The sequence below is a fragment of the Suillus subaureus genome (genome assembly GCF_016647635.1).
Source record: "Suillus subaureus strain MN1 chromosome Unknown BJ212scaffold_45, whole genome shotgun sequence".
Lineage (NCBI taxonomy): Eukaryota > Fungi > Basidiomycota > Agaricomycetes > Boletales > Suillaceae > Suillus > Suillus subaureus.
Genome location: NW_024538601.1, coordinates 205,922 through 221,521, shown reverse-complemented (window position 1 = coordinate 221,521; position 15,600 = coordinate 205,922). Strand labels below are relative to the sequence as shown.

At 48.7% G+C, this 15,600-nt stretch overlaps 5 protein-coding genes across 5 annotated transcripts; 2 read left to right on the top strand and 3 right to left on the bottom strand.

Moving 5' to 3' along the window:
* Positions 1–597: 597 nt before the first annotated feature.
* BJ212DRAFT_767678 (P-loop containing nucleoside triphosphate hydrolase protein) lies at positions 598–2,016 on the bottom strand. The gene is made up of 7 exons (XM_041344027.1): positions 1,717–2,016; positions 1,620–1,671; positions 1,482–1,566; positions 1,254–1,418; positions 934–1,168; positions 825–881; positions 598–765 (listed from the first exon to the last, which is right to left on the bottom strand). The coding sequence occupies exons 1-7, from the start codon at positions 1,755–1,757 to the stop codon at positions 747–749; spliced, it is 654 nt and encodes a 217-aa protein (XP_041187882.1). The 5' UTR covers positions 1,758–2,016; the 3' UTR covers positions 598–746.
* A 270-nt stretch (positions 2,017–2,286) lies between these two features.
* On the top strand, positions 2,287–3,052 carry BJ212DRAFT_1388191 (uncharacterized protein). The gene is made up of 3 exons (XM_041336914.1): positions 2,287–2,495; positions 2,533–2,700; positions 2,752–3,052. The coding sequence occupies exons 1-2, from the start codon at positions 2,409–2,411 to the stop codon at positions 2,641–2,643; spliced, it is 198 nt and encodes a 65-aa protein (XP_041187881.1). The 5' UTR covers positions 2,287–2,408; the 3' UTR covers positions 2,644–2,700; positions 2,752–3,052.
* A 1,973-nt stretch (positions 3,053–5,025) lies between these two features.
* On the bottom strand, positions 5,026–6,817 carry BJ212DRAFT_767631 (uncharacterized protein). Its single transcript, XM_041344025.1, has 2 exons — positions 6,390–6,817; positions 5,026–6,335 (listed from the first exon to the last, which is right to left on the bottom strand). Exons 1-2 carry the CDS (start codon positions 6,640–6,642, stop codon positions 5,197–5,199), a joined length of 1,392 nt encoding a protein of 463 aa, XP_041187880.1. The 5' UTR covers positions 6,643–6,817; the 3' UTR covers positions 5,026–5,196.
* A 723-nt stretch (positions 6,818–7,540) lies between these two features.
* On the top strand, positions 7,541–9,362 carry BJ212DRAFT_1388176 (armadillo-type protein). The gene is given in 7 exon segments (XM_041336913.1): positions 7,541–7,798; positions 7,850–7,877; positions 7,934–8,067; positions 8,227–8,404; positions 8,465–8,796; positions 8,811–8,812; positions 8,882–9,362. The coding sequence occupies 7 exon segments, from the start codon at positions 7,592–7,594 to the stop codon at positions 9,048–9,050; spliced, it is 1,050 nt and encodes a 349-aa protein (XP_041187879.1). The 5' UTR covers positions 7,541–7,591; the 3' UTR covers positions 9,051–9,362.
* Positions 9,363–14,340: 4,978 nt separating this feature from the next.
* BJ212DRAFT_1468349 (quinon protein alcohol dehydrogenase-like superfamily) lies at positions 14,341–15,327 on the bottom strand (the record flags this gene model as incomplete). The annotated part of the gene is made up of 1 exon (XM_041338993.1): positions 14,341–15,327. The coding sequence occupies one exon, from the start codon at positions 15,325–15,327 to the stop codon at positions 14,341–14,343; it is 987 nt and encodes a 328-aa protein (XP_041187878.1).
* Between the last annotated feature and the right edge of the window lie 273 nt (positions 15,328–15,600).

Genomic DNA, 15,600 nt, shown 5'->3' with positions numbered 1-15,600 from the left:
AGCCATAATTGCACTTCACCAAGAATGATAATCATGGCTTCTCAGAACTTGCGATTGAAACATTCCACATACAAGTCTCTTTCAATTGGCGTACGCAAATTCCGACCTACATAGAGGACTTGTGAGAAGGATGAGATAGCACTGGAAGAGCGATCGCCACACAGCGGAATGGCGGGAAAATGCCTGCGGACGTGGCGCTGGTACACCGGGTGATAGAGACCATAGGTTTGTCTAACACGAGGCCAAGCCCCAAAGATCATGAACAGTGATTCAAACAAAAAAGCGTAGAGCCCAAAGATCGGTGAACAACGCATGGTTATTTAGCAAGCTCATAACGAGGATGCGGCAGCTCGGAAATGGGAGGAACTTTGGAAAGGTCGTAGAGTAGAAAGGTGAAACATGATCCTTGAAGGCTAGAGTTCAGAGAGGGCCGAGTAGGTGCGCACACCAGGACCTTAGTGACGGATCAGAATGCTTTACTACAGTGACCGTGGAGGAAGTAAAAGTAAGAAATGGGGCGCACACACAAGCACTGGATATCCCCAATCATTCTGCGTCACAGTTGGGGTACTATAAGGGGAGGACGCACCTGTGAATCAAATCAACAACCAACGACCTGCCAGTGCTACCACATCAATCATCATAAAAAAATCTCGCACTCAAATAAGACTTTTGACACGTAGCCCCGTACATACAAGTACACAGGCAAATTACACCGCCGACACAAATCGACCCCCAAAGCCTCGCTACCGATCCGCCAAGTCACTGCACAAAAACACTAAATCAGGAATGCAACCCTAAACCACTCAATCTATGTCACATACCGCCTACTATTCTGTACCCGCAAAAACAACCAATCCACAGCCTCGCGAACGCCAGCTCTAAAAGGTCAATCCCGTCAGCCAACCCCACACACACGTGAAGCGCGCTCACCCATCAAGCGCTGAAACGCCCAAAACATCTAAACTAGCAATCCTCTCCCGTTTCCTCTCCATCTCTGCATCCTCATCCTCGCCAAACCTCCTTCTCGCGCTCTCCCTCCTTCTCTGATCCCAATCTTCATAATCCTGCCTTATCTCTGAAACGCTGAGGCTTGAAGGGGAATCTTGTTTGTTTGCAAGGAGTAGGAGAGGGATGTTGAGCGTTTGGGGGGAGGAGAGGACTGTGTCTGTGGGAATCGAGAGTGAGCGATTTGTTTTGGGTTCGTCGTTTTATGATGGTTGAGGGAGTGATTAAGGGTGCGTACTACGTACCAAAGACTTCCCAGCCCTCACTGAGCCTCTCTCGGTCTTGCGCGTCGACAACGTACGCTACGGCGTGACAGTCGTCGTAGTATCTGTGCCAGATGGACCGGATGCCGCGTTGTCCTCCGAGGTCAAAGAAGTTTATGATGCTGGATGGGAGAGATATTTTGCCCGCTGCGTGTCAAATTCACATTGATGAGCACCGAAATCGAAACTGGAGTTCTGAGAAATGAGTACTATTTTGCCCCACAGTCGGGCCAATCTTGGACGGGTCAAGCCCAGGAGTCTCGTTATATATAGTCTTTATTTTCTCCAAAAATGTCTAGTCTCAGAGTCTGTTCTCAGCGCGGACTCGCGGTGAGGAGCGAGACGCACGGTTTTGCCAGCACCATCAAGGCCGATGATGATAACTGAAAACTCCTCTTTCCTATCATCTTCAGATGCAGGTGAAGGGGCCAATGTGAAGCCTTACCTCGTCAAGTACTCGTGTAAGCCTTTTAAGAGGTGATACATGACGGGTGATGGTGAGAGGAAATTGGAACGCGAAGCGGCACATGTTGACTCAGCACTACTGGCACAAAACACAAGTTGCTACTATGCCATCATGTAGTAGTAGCTATATGCACCCAGCTGCAGCTGCAAAGTCTATACTGATTGCCGGGTGCCAGGCTCACTTTCAATCATCGTCGATATTTAGAAGGAACGACTGTCTTCCTTCTATTTGGTTGGCTACTAATACGGGAGACTACCGTGACTTAGCAACTGGTTCTGCTTAACTCTTCCGAAAATATACTCGGCGCTCCCAACCATCGATAGATATCCCCTGATGGCTTCCAAATCTACTGACCTCTACAAGCGACCACTCACGATATGACCCCTCACATTGCGCAATAGTATCATAATGTCAGCGGTCGCCGGTGACACTGTTACTACCTACCAGAGTTTCAAGTGGCAATACACTACATCCATTGAACTTGCACATGGGGATGTCGGACTGATGATAGATCGATGTTGCCTCGGTGATAAATTATCACCGAGGCAACATCGATCTATCAACAAGGACAGGTTATGATGATGTTCCAATTCTTCGGAGCTGAATGCCAGAACACGCCTGGGTCCTGGAATATGGAATGAGGGCCAGATTCAACTGCTACTTGGGAAAGGATGACCAATGCCGTGCACGCTGAAGGAGGCCTTAGGTATGACTTCTTCCCTGGTGTTCTTCTTGACCTGATAGAACATTACAACAGCGTAATCTGCTCGCATAGAATAACGCATCACACAGTAGTTCTTCCGCTGGCGGCTGTATCCAGGCCGTACGAGTCACTCAGATGCCCCTGAACAAAAGGCTTCGGGAATGGTGGGCTATCAAGTGCTTGTAAGTCATACTGATATGTAACCAAAGCCGGTTTACGAACCCTCAGCGCGTGGGGGAAAGTTCAAGTTTTCAACGACCGTAAGTAGCATTTCTGCACTGTGGCTTTTTATGAGACTGATGTAGAAGCAGCCGCAGCTATGCAACTAACGCCGATAGTTCCGCGCAACAACGTCGGGGTGTAGCGGGACTATATCTTCATGTTCAAATTCGTCGCTGACCACACCAATTGACCTATCTTCTTTTAGTATATACATATTACGCGGCCTACGTTCAGGGATGATTGCTAATGGGAGCGGGGGTATACTGCAGAGGGGGGAAAGTTTAGGCTTGTATGATATTGGGCTATCCCTGGATTGACACGACTGTCTCTGGATGATCAATCTGGGGATCGATGACCTGTCAAATATTATATTACGTGTTTTGTTTTGCCCAAAGTTCGCCCTACTCGAGATTAGTCTTATGGCCTTCTCTTGGGCGATCATCGCCCACGATGTAGGATAAGGATCTTACCACAGAGACACTGGCTTTGTCGCCGTTTTTGACCTCGCGATGCATATGAGGTATATAGCCAAATTGCACAGTTTCGAAGATGTCTCGCCTTTAAAAAATTATCGATTACATGAATAAAACAAATATATAATGCCATTGGCTCGCTGCCAGACTCCAGAATCGCAACTGCACACTAGGAGGGTACAGAGCCCCGACTCCGAGAACTGGGAGATGCGCAGCTGAAGCAGAGATCGACGATGACACGAGAGCAGAAGGCTAATCATAATTCCTTGGACGATGACCAGTAACCAGCTGCAGTTCGTCTCACCAACCAGCTCCAAAAATGGTGCGCTGAGGATGGCACACGCGAGGACTACCACGCTGCGGCTGTAGACGGTCAGCACTCGCCTAATCAAGTCAGGGAGTGAGGCAAAGACCGAGTGGTGGGAGAAATATGAGAGCTGGAGTCTGCAGAGTACCAGCACCAAGTATTGGATCACGATATTATACTGCTGTGACTCCTCGTAGCAATCAAGCTGCGCCCGTGAGCACAAAATCCCCTCTATTCTGCGCCGTGACATGGGGCAGAACGTACCTGTGAATAGAATCAACACTGGGCACAATGCATAATATCGAGCGTTTAGAAGAGAGGTGTGTCTGTAGGAAGCGTATTATTTCATTTATCGTGAGGAATGAGTCGTGTGATGATTGGGAATGGTGTACTTCTGCTTGCTCAGAACACCAATCTCAAACTTCGAACTTCAAACGAAACAATCAACATCCCATCCAATTCACCCATCTACCATTCTGCACGCGCAAGAATGAAGGATCAACAACGTCGCGGATGCCAGTTCGGAAATCTAATGGGGTAAGTCCTAGTCAACCTCGAGGAGGAGAAACTAGTTTATTGACGGGGGAAAGAGGCGGGTATCTTGAGTGTTTGGGGAAGTAGGGAGTGTATCTGTGGAGAGTGGAGAATGATGAGGGCGTGCTACACATTGAAAGAACCAAGAGCCCACATACCAAAGTCTGCCCCCTTCCCTATCTCGCATCGCTACGGCCGAGTCGTACAATCCATACCAAATGAATGGCAGATTGAAAATTCAGATTTCGCGTTTCCCTCCAAAAAGAAGTGTAAGAATCCGGATGCTTGGGGACTGCCCGCCGTGTTGAATTCAAGTCTAATAAAGATTCATGCTATGGAAGTCAATTAATAACTTGAAAGAGCGTCGAAAAGAAACACCCCAACATCGAAACTGGGGCAATGGCATTCAGATCTAAAAGACACCGTGTCTTCCGGGTCCGAATCACATGGCCCCAGAGTCGACAGTCGTCCTTCAAGTTCTTTACTCGGAACAATGTCTTTGTGTTCAATGTTCATCTTTCTCGTTGACCATGGCCTGGGTTTATTCTCACAATCGGTCTTTTCTCGCGGAAAGTGGAAGTTGCAGGGAAGAAGCGATTTGAAGAACCCGAACTCGAGTCTCGAAATGGGAGTTGGGGTTGTGGTTAGGGAGAAGTTGTGTCTGTGAGCACTGAGTGAGTGAGGAATGAGTGGCCCGGGGGCGTGCATGTGGTAAACTCGACGAGAGCGCACATATCAAAGACTTCCCAACCTTCCCTCTCCCAGTCTTGCACGTCAAAACATATACAAGCCAGATGATAGACCAGATTCCAAGTCACCGCCTGAAATCGAAGAAGTTTAGGATGCTTGATGGGAGGGATGTCTTACCTGGGTCCTCATCTTATCCGAAGTATGCCACTGCCAGGCAACAGGTTTAGCGAAGTTGAACGCCGAACTCAAACTCAAATGAAAGGCAATGAGACAGTATGCCCGTAAGCACTAGTCATTTCTTCCCGGCTAAGTATGGGTCAAGCACATGGACGTAGTGGATGGGTGTGATGGCACGGAGGCAAAAGGCTCGGAACGTGTCAATAAATACCATACTACATTCCAGTAGATAGCATAGGACAGCATGCAACACAGCAACGACAACAAGGATATCCGTGCTCATATATATATATGCCTAACCCTGAAACAGTACGTATCAATCAAAGGAAACGTGGATACTAGGTCGCTCGGCCCTATGACAACGCTCCCCAAACAGCCAACCCCGCGAAAAAGGTCATGATACCGACCAACACGCCGGCATAGGCAGCGGTATGCACGCCTACGCGTGGTAGGAGGGTTGGTGTGTGCAGCGCTGCAAGGCTTGCGTGGAGGAGGAGGACGAGGGGGGTGGTTATGATGAATGGGATGTATGAGCTGTCGTAGGACTGCACGTGTGAACCCGCATAGGAGTAAAGGAAACCTTTGAGTTGGACTGTTACAGGGAGGGATGACAGTCGGTCGGATACGTCTGAGAGGGGGAGGGAGAGGGGGGAGCGGAGGTATGCTGCGCTGAGGAGGAGGGTGAGGCCTGTGGAGAGAAAGATGGAGTTGAAGCGTTGGAGACAGGATATGAAGACTGGGATTTTCTGTGTGACGTGATTAGAGAGTCGATTAGAGACGCTGAGGGTACGCACGATGACAGGAACTCCATAAACCTCCTCCAGCTCATCTCTCATCTTTATTACAAGTAACTTCTCTAACCCACGATCTATACGCGATTCGACGCTTCGAGCTTCTCCGTCTTCTAGTCCGTTTTCAAAAGCCTCGTGTTGCTGTTGTGGGGAATGAGGGTTTTCGAGTGTTGGTTCGGGTTCGTCGAGAGACCCTGATTTTAGACGTTCGAGGAATTCGGTTTCTCTTCCTTCTGGGACCATGACATCGCGGTAAAGAGCAAGCTGTTCATACCCCTGTACAATAGCAGCGAGCACCTCTGCAAAGTTGAGGGAAAGCCACCATACAGTGCGGAAAGCAGGGTCCTGGCAAGTAGGGGCGGGATAATCCATTGTGTGCCTGACTTGGAGAACCACAAGGGCTGCGAGACGAAGGCCATTTGTGATGAGGACATGGATGAATGTGCTTGCGAGACAAGCGGATTCTGAAGGGAGTAGGAGGGAAGCGAGTGAAAAGAGGGGGACGCGGAGGAGATGGGCGAGACTGAAGAATGCACTAGAGATGAGTATTTCAGGTAATGGGAAGGGGAAAGATGATGGGTATGGAGAAGGAAAATCTGCTATGGGCCAAGCCAAGTCTGGTAGGAGTGCTAGGACAGAGAATATCACTATTGCGAAAATTGGAACGAATGCATTCAACAAGAGAAGTCGAGAGTATGAACCTAGAAAACGTTGTAAGTAGAAGCAGCTAAAGAATGTTTAAAGGGGAAGCTAACCAATATACAATCCATTATTTTGAAGCTCCCACTCAACATCGTCGTCTTCATCGTTAACGTTCTCCTCCTGTGGATTAGGACTGGCAATGATACTTTCAGCTGGTGAGTTCATGGGTGCAAAGCCAATGTCGGCATAAGCGTTGGTCGCAGGCCCTTCAACAACCGGCTGGGCCCAGTCTGGATCCCATGGATATTCAAGACTTGCACTGTGAGGCAATACTGCAGCGGCTGTTTGGGCAACCCTTCTATGCATCGAGTTGGTGGTCAATGACTAGCCTACTACTTCATGTCTACTTCATGTTTTGTACGCCCAGTTCTGTGACAAGAAGCGAGGGCCTGCACAGTCAGAACCTCCCGCGTAATTACGTGTCCCATCAACGGCAATTCAGCCATTGGCAGATATCACCATATTCCACTGGTACCACCAGAGTGGCAACAAAACTTGCAACACTCTACTGGAACCACTAGTCGCAGCAGACACTTTATTGGTAGTGACCACTGGTCACCTGCGCCTGCCCATCCTGGCATGGCATCCGAAATACGCCCCTCATCGACACTTCCCACCGACCAACACCATATGCAACGCGATAGTCACGCTGCCCTATGATAAAATTGTATCAGCATCACAATCTCTACAAGGCGGAAGAGAAGAAAAAAAATGAAAAAGATCAGCTTTCGATGCATTTCAACAAGAGAATGCTCCCATCTCCACATTGTACACCGGGAGACTTAACGGGAGCACCACGTTCGGTCCGCCCATCGAATAGATTTCATCCACATGTGCGACGACGACAACGGAAAAAAGGATTGAAGTGGACAGTAGACGTACAGTAGGTAATCCACCACACACAACGTCAACGCAGACCTGAAATGCAAGAGATCAGCTAATGGTCGAAAACATAAAGAGAAAAGTAAATGTCAGACAAGGCTGAAATCAATGATATCGTCCACATGTATATTCGGAATGTGGTAAAGTACTGATAGTCATCACAGACAACGAAAGGAAGGAGCACTCACCGTCTACACCAATGACCATCACCATCGAACGCTGCCTAGCTAGCGCTCAGTGCATCCAAAAAACTTTAAGAAAGAAATTTAAACGCCGACAGTCCCAAACCCTCGCGGAGCCACAAATCCAAATCATGCCGCCTAATTCCGATCACATCTTGAATCAGCCAAGTCTCCTCGAGATCTTCTCCACCATGCAATCCCTCCTCCGATGGAGCGTAGAAAACTCCACCCCAAGCACAGGTCCCACACCCACCACCACCAATAAACTCGATCCAGGAATCATCGATCACATCCTCGGTAAACCAGATGCCCAACTTATGAGAGAAGCTCTCATAGTAGGCATCGATGAACGGCAGACTGAAGATGATAGATTACAGGCGTTTGATGATCTCGAGATGGTGCGTCCCATGATCTAGACTTGTATGCAGTGGCTTACGGTGGAGATATAGCTAGTTCAGAATATCGATAATGCAAATGGTGATCATACACCCGTAGATTGATCGATGTGCTATCTAACAAATGGTATAAAACAGACCTGGAGAAACTAGGGCTATGGCAACCCCTACACAACCTCCTCCAATCACCAAACACAACCGACAACCTCAAAATGCAAACTTTGTGGATAATCGGAACCGCACTACAAAACAATCCAGCTGCTCAACTCGCCGTAAGTCCTCCTTCTCTCAATTTGGATGTGGGTTATGGGCCGGATTGTGCGCTTGGTTAAGTGTGCAATAGTCTAACATGCAATCCAGTCCATGATCCAAATCCGCCCCCATTCACCCTCACTAACAGTGCTTTGCGTTTCTGTTTTATCTGATAACAGTACCTCGACCTTGATCCCCTCTCTACACTCCTCAAATCCCTCTCCCCCACATCCAACTCCGCTGAGACCCGCTCACGAGCACTATATGCGCTTTCTGGGCTCCTGAAACTGAACGCTGCTGCTGTGCAACAGATGGATGTGGCGGGTGGATGGAACGCGTTGAAGATATGTTTGGAAGGTGCGTATCCTCCCACAACCCCTACCCCTTTTTATGATCACGACACTCACGCATGAATAGACTCAGAAATCCGTGTCCGCAGAAAAACGACATTCCTGCTTAACACACTCCTCCTCCCAACCTCCCCCTCACAGGTTAACCTCCAACCAAACATGAGCCTCCCAACCTCAGAAACCGCACCACCCCAGATCCATGCAAATTCCCATGCTTCGATGCTCTCTGATCCGTCATCCGTCTCTACGTCCGCTCTCACGCTCTCTGCACTTCAGAACTGCACAGAGGAGGGACAGGAGGGGTTTTTGCTCGATGCGTTGATATCAGCCTTGGTCGAACCTGTCCCGTTCGGTGTTGATGGCGAGATGGAAAAGGATGAAGAATTTCAAGAGAACGTTGTTAGGTGAGTACGATCCTTTCCTACATTCCCTTCCTTTCACTCCCATATGAGATTGAATTTGGTTGTTGATGTTGGGATGAAACTAGGATTTTGTATACGTTCGCAACGAGCTGCAACGGCGCTTTTTCGGTTGTGCAGAAACGTAGTCTTTGGGGTTTCTTAGGAGGGGTCACTACGACGCAAGGAGAGGAGTCGAATTTTGGATTGACGAGTGGGGAGTGGGAGGAGTTGACTGGGGCTGTGAGGTCGTAGTGTGATGCGTGCAATACCTGGGATGAAATGGCATTTAATTTGATTTTTGTTTTAACACCACACCACACACTAATGCCAACGAATTCTGATATCAGATGTTCGTTCGCTTGTGATAACACTATCTTCGTTTTTATCCAGTCGGACAGGTTATCGTCGAAGTAAGTGCTCCGATTTTTGTATCGACATCTAGCATTCTTGATTCTCGAATCCATCTTCATCTTCAGTATCCAATTTCGACGGTTGACATCACGCTACGTGGGATGGCACCGTCGACTTTTGTCATTTGATGCTTTTGGTGTCGACGTTGGTGGAACATGACTTGATCATTACATGCGAGTCCCTTGTTCTGCTCTCTGTATTCGGTTTTCATGCAATAGTTGAAACGTTAATGCTATGTTGGAGTTGGAATTTTATACACGTTCGTCACAGGCTACAACGGCAGGTTTTCAGCTACAGAAATATATATGAGTAGTATACGTTGCAGACGGAGGTGGCGAGGCGTCTGGTATCCGTATCATACACAAAGAACGGTTCGAAGTACATCAGAGGGAGTGGATGAGCCATCAACGAGAGTCCGTTGAGGGATGTAAAGCCATGTGACTCGTGAAGGATGATAAGATCTAATGATGATCGTCCGTATATTCAGGAGAGAGACAGCCAAGAAAGAGCCAGAAGCGAGTCCAGAGTCCAGCATCTTTTATCATTGCATGACGGCGTGACGGTAGTGTTGAAGTTGTGGCTTCGGTGGCATCACCAGTAGCAGGTGAGGTGAACAACGAAGAGGCAGCTGCCTGTGGTTGCAAAGGTGGCTTGGTGACATTGAGCTTGGGAGGCTGTGAGCTGCCTGCAGTAGAGTTATTCGAGTGCAATGCTTTTGTTTTCTGTTTCTGTTTTTGTTTCGCTAACGCAACCTCCCTCTTTGAAGCGTTTCTCTACGTGATATCAGGTCGAGTTGAATGTCCGAGAAACAGAAATAACATACACGTTTTCCCTTTGCATATGGGACTTCGAAAACTGCGGAGCTGCGCCCTTGCAACTCAATTTCTTCACCACTTTGTCCGCGCTGTTTGAAAAGGTGTCGAGCCCAGTCAAGAGGGGAGGATGGTGACGTATCCTGGGCACTGGAGGGGCTGCGATGGAATAAGCGTCCAAGAAGTGTGGTTTCTTGTGGTGCCGAGGTCTGGAACCGCGAAGGTCAGGATGATACTCAAAGTGATAGTGATGACGTACATGAGCTGGTGGAACTCCATCGAAGAAACCATGGGGTACACGACCAGCAGGTGGACGTTGTTGGATCGGACGTCGTGCAGCACTAGCCTGGAGTGTATATGTTAAATAAAATGATATTTTTGAATAAGAGGTGCGCACGTACGTGGAGTGCCGACTTGTTGACCTGGTAGAGCGAGCTCAGTTGTGAGAATGTAATACAATGAGACTATCAACTCACCTTTGAATCTGATAGAAGTTCGTCGAGGCCGGCCTCTCTAACAATCGCAACAACATTCCATGAGTACGCGTTTTTGTCATTGCAGCCAGTTGCTAGTAGCCTTCCACCCGCGGAAAACGACACGCAGTTCACTGGCCCTGCATGCTGGAGGGATGAACCATTAATGAGTTGCCCATTGTCGAGGTTCCACAATCGGGCTGTTTTGTCGTACGATGCGCTTGCGAGGATGCGGTCATTCGGAGATATTGCGATGGCCATGACACTATCAGTGTGCTCATCCAGAACCGCGGTTTGCTCCCACTTGGTTGTATTCCATGTCCTAATAGAGAAATCGTATGACCCGGAGACGAGCGTTTTTCCGTCATCGGTCCAAGCCAGGCAACGCACTTCCTTTGTGTGTCCTTTGAGAGTTGCAACAACCTTGCCTGTCTTTGTGTCCCAGATTTGAATTGAGTGTTCAGGTAGTCCGCCTTGTCCACCAGTCGCAATCAAGGACATGTCTGGTGAATAGACAACTGCCCACACGAATTCGTGTCCTGTCTTGATCGATGCAAGTGTGGTTTCTCCGCTTTCCACGTCCCGCATCTCTCCACTTTCCACGCCCCATTGCCTTGCAGTTCCATCATTAGATCCGCTTAACACTCTCCGACCATCTCGACTCCAGCAGGCAGACCCCACAAGCATTGTGTGCCCGGTCCATTTCGCGACGACCTTGCATGTGTTGATGTCCCACAGCCTCACTGCAGCGTCCCAACTCCCGCTAACCACTTTCTTCCCATCCGGAGACAACGTTATAGTCCATACCCCATCGTGGTCGACACTTCGGTCATCTATTATCTCTCTCCCGTCAACCACTTTCTTCCCGCCTGAAGATAACGTTGTGCTGTCTACTTTACTTTCTCCGTCTCTCCAGTCTTTTCCTATCTGTTTCCCGCTCTTCAAGTTCCATACCCGCAGCGAGCCGTCGTGTGAACAAGTAATGATCCGCTGTCCACCTGGTAGGTGTATGACACCCCAGACGTTATCAGTGTGTCCTTCAAATTTCTGACGAGGGGTTATTGCTGGTGTTTCTTTCGTTTTAGCGGTTGGTGAAGCCATGCCTCAGGATTCTGACTACGCAGTACAACGCCATCTCAGCTTTGCATCTGTCAAATTTCAAAATTATCACTTACAAGGAGGTCTCTCAGAAGCGATAGGCGGGCAACAGGGAATGATGGTTGTTTGGGTCAAGTCAGTTGAATACACTGCTTCCTAGTACGTGATTGTAATGCTGTATCCTCGTGTTCATTTCATAGCTTATACAGCATAGGCTGTGCAGCTGAAGCGCCCGAGCGTCACAACGTCACATTCCATGCGGCTTCCATTACCTAGTTCTCAATCACTAGGGAGGATGAGAGGTAGTTCGCTGCGAAGCGCTCTCATGCATTCTCAATGTCAACTGCCAGCCATGTAACAATGAAATATCATTGCAGTGAGTTGCTTTGCCTATATGCTAGTAGCTCCTGGTATCTAATCAGCTCTAGAACATTCTCTCAAGCTCACCGCTTAGAGGCATCTTCTGCCTCCAACAAGCACATACATCAGATCAACGACATTTTATGAACAAACGGCCAAGGAACATTCCCTACCGCACACTTCATTCTTGTCTTCCAGCTACATCATACTCCGCCCGGCGATCGAGATGAGGCACTGGAAACCGCGATTCCGAACAGACAGGTTATGTATCGCACATCGAGAACTGGGCACGAGTAACGGTAATACCTGATCGCTAATCGCCACCCTGCAGATGAGATGAAGTAAACACTTACCGCGTCCTTGAGTTCGTTTTCGTCATTTCAGGTCTTCTGTTTCACGCTGGAGATGATGCTGGGTGTCCATCCGCCCTGGATAGCAATCATGACAATCGAGCTTTGGCAATGGGGTTGGATTGACTTACGGGATGTGAGGTATGAGCATCTAGATCGGTGCCAATACTGCGTCCCACAAAACCCTGTTATTCTCCGAGTCTCAGGTTCTGCTGCAATCGATGCTATAGGTATGTGTCAAATTCCTGGAGCTTGGACGATGTGGAAGTATTCAAGTAGAGGGCCCTGGTGTCATGCGCACTGTTGTTGAGTCCTTGGAGCCTGGAAGCTCAGCCTTCGAGTACCACAACATATAGAGATCCTTGGTTCGTTCTCACAATGCCATCATCGCACCTTACAGTTTGTAGTTCCTCACGACGAATTTTACTGATATTTTGTAGTGCAAAAACACTCACGTGTGACGGAATAATTTGTGAATCCCAGATCCGTCAGATCCGTTATGCAGGGGAAGGTACACCAATGATTGTTTTATCAAGCAGGTCAGCACATGCATATAATGGCCGCATATCGTATCTTAATAACCGCGACCCACGCATTTCACATGTCTCATGGAGGACAAATAATTTCCCCTCCATGAACGATGATTTGAACTATGTTGTCCGTACGACCTCACCAGGGGTCTCTGAAGTCTGACGTGAGCTTTGCAACAGAGTTCCTCTGCTTCTAATGTGGGAGAAGAGGATTTAGTCTACGCAAAGCACGACCACTGAATTCGTTTCCAGAAGGTGCTCGATTGAACAACTCCAGTGTGTGTGCGGAGAAGGCACTTGGGTGCGTACATACAGACGAGGAGGCAAAGCAGAGCGCGCTGGATTTTAGGAGAGTGGCAGAGAACGAGTTTGGAGTGGGGTGCTAGTCAACGATGACGAGGACATCTTGATATGGGCGAGAGAAACTAATGCTGTGTGCATCGGCACCCTCGAATCCTTCGGGAACCGGTTTCGACGACTGGCATCACGCTACTTTCAACACACGTTCGTCCGACGGCAGGTTTTCAGTTCCAAAAAAAAGTGTGAGTAGTATACAGTGTAGACGGAGATGAGCGCACGTCTGATATCCGCATCATGCATAAATGACGGTTCGAAATACATCAGAGGGAGCGGGACGAGTAGGTAGAGCACATTAACGAGAGTTCATCGAGAGATCTAAAGACATACGAGTCGTAAAGGATGAGAAGATCTAATGATGATCGTCCGTATATTCAGGAGAGAGACAACCGAGAAAGAGCCAGAAGCGCGTCCAGAGTCCAGCATCTTTTATAGTTGCATGGCGGCCTGACGTTGGTGTTGAAGTTGTAGCGGCGGTAGCATCACCGGCAGCAGGTATGGTGGATGACGAAGACTGTGGTTGCGAAGATGGTTTAACGCTATTGGGCTTGGGAAGCTGTGAGCTGCCTGCAGTAGAGTTCTTCGAGGGTAATGGTTTCATTTTTTGCTGTCGCTGTTTCGCTAACGCAACTTCCCTCGCTGAAGCATTTCTCTACATTACATCAGGTCAAGTTGAACGTCTGAGAAGCAGAAATAACATACACGTTTGCCCTGAGTGTATGGGACCTCGACAGCGGCATGGCTGCGCCCTTGCAACTCGACTTCTTCACCACTTTGTCTGCGCGGTCTGAAAAGGTTTTGAACCCAGTTGAGAGGGGAGGACGGTAATGTGTCCTGGGCACTGGAGGGATTGCGGTGGAATAAGCGGTCAAGAAGTGTGGTTTCTTGTGGTGCCGAGGACTGAAACCGTGGAGGTCAGGATAATACGCAAAGTGGTGGTGATAACGTACATGAGCTGGTGGGACTCCATCGAAGAAACCATGGGGTACTCGATAAGCAGGCGGACGCCGCTGGACCGGAAGTCGTGTAGCATTAGCCTAAAGTATATATTGTGAACAAAATGACGTCTTCTTATGAATGCGTCACGTACATGGAGTGCCGATTTGTTGGCCTGGTAAAGCGCATTCAGTTGTGAATGTAATAGAATGAGACTATCGACTCACCTTTAAGTCCAAAAGGAGGTCGTCGAGGCCGGCTTCTTTAACAATCGCAGCAACATCCCATGTGTATGCGTCTCCGTCATCGCAGCCAGTTGCAAGTAGCTTTCCATCCGTGGAAAACGACACACAGTTCACTGGCTCTGCGTGCTGGAGTGGTGAATTTATGGGCTGTCCGTTATCGAGGTTCCATAATTGCGCTGTCTTGTCCTGTAATGCGCTTGCAAGGATGCGGCCATTTGGAGATATTGCAATGGCAAAGACAGCAGAAGTGTGCTCATCCAGAACTGCGGTTTGCTCCCACTTCGTTGTATCCCATGTCCTAATGGAGCGATCGGCAGACCCAGAGATAAGTATTTTTCCGTCCTGGGTCCAAGCCAGGCAGCGCACAGCGTTTGTGTGTCCTTTGAGAGTTGCGACAAGCTTGCCTGTATCTGCATCCCAGATTTGAACTGAGGACTTGTATTTTCCAGCCTGGGGTCCATCCCATCCACCGGTCGCAATCAAGGTCATGTCTGGTGAATAGACGACTGCCCACACTTGATTGTGCCCAGTCTCCATCAGCTCAAGGATGGTCTCTCTGCTTTCCACGTCCCATTGCCTTACCGTCCCATCAATAGATCCACTCAACATTCTCTGACCATCTCGACTCCAACAGACAGACCCCACTTCTGTTGTGTGCCCCGTCCATTTAGCGGTGACCTTGCATGTGTCGATGTCCCACAACCTCATTGCGCCATCATCGCTCCCACTAACCACTGTCTTCCTGTCCGGAGACAACGCGATAGACCATACTCGGCTTACTTCGTCTCTCCAGTCTTCTCCTATCTGCTTCCCGCTCTTCAAATTCCATACCCGCAGCGAGCCATCCGATGAACAAGTGATGATCCGCTGTCCGCCTGGCAGGTGTAGGATGCCCCAGACAGGATCAGTGTGTCCTTTAAATTTCTGTTGAGGAATTTTTGCTGATGTTTCTTTCATTTTAGTGGTGGGTGAAGCCATGCTCTAGAATTCCTACCACCAAGTGCAGCGTCGTCTCAGCTTTGATTGATCAGATTCCAAAATTATCACTTACGAAGACAACAACGACAGGTGGACAGAAGAGCACAATGGACGTTTCGGTCCTGTCAATATTGACTTCGCTAGCTATCAACAACTAGGGAAGACGAGAGACTGTTCGCTGGAAAGCGTTGTTGACGAGCATCTTGGTGATTGCTGGCAGTGAAAGAGTCAGAACACGTGATCTTATGCCCG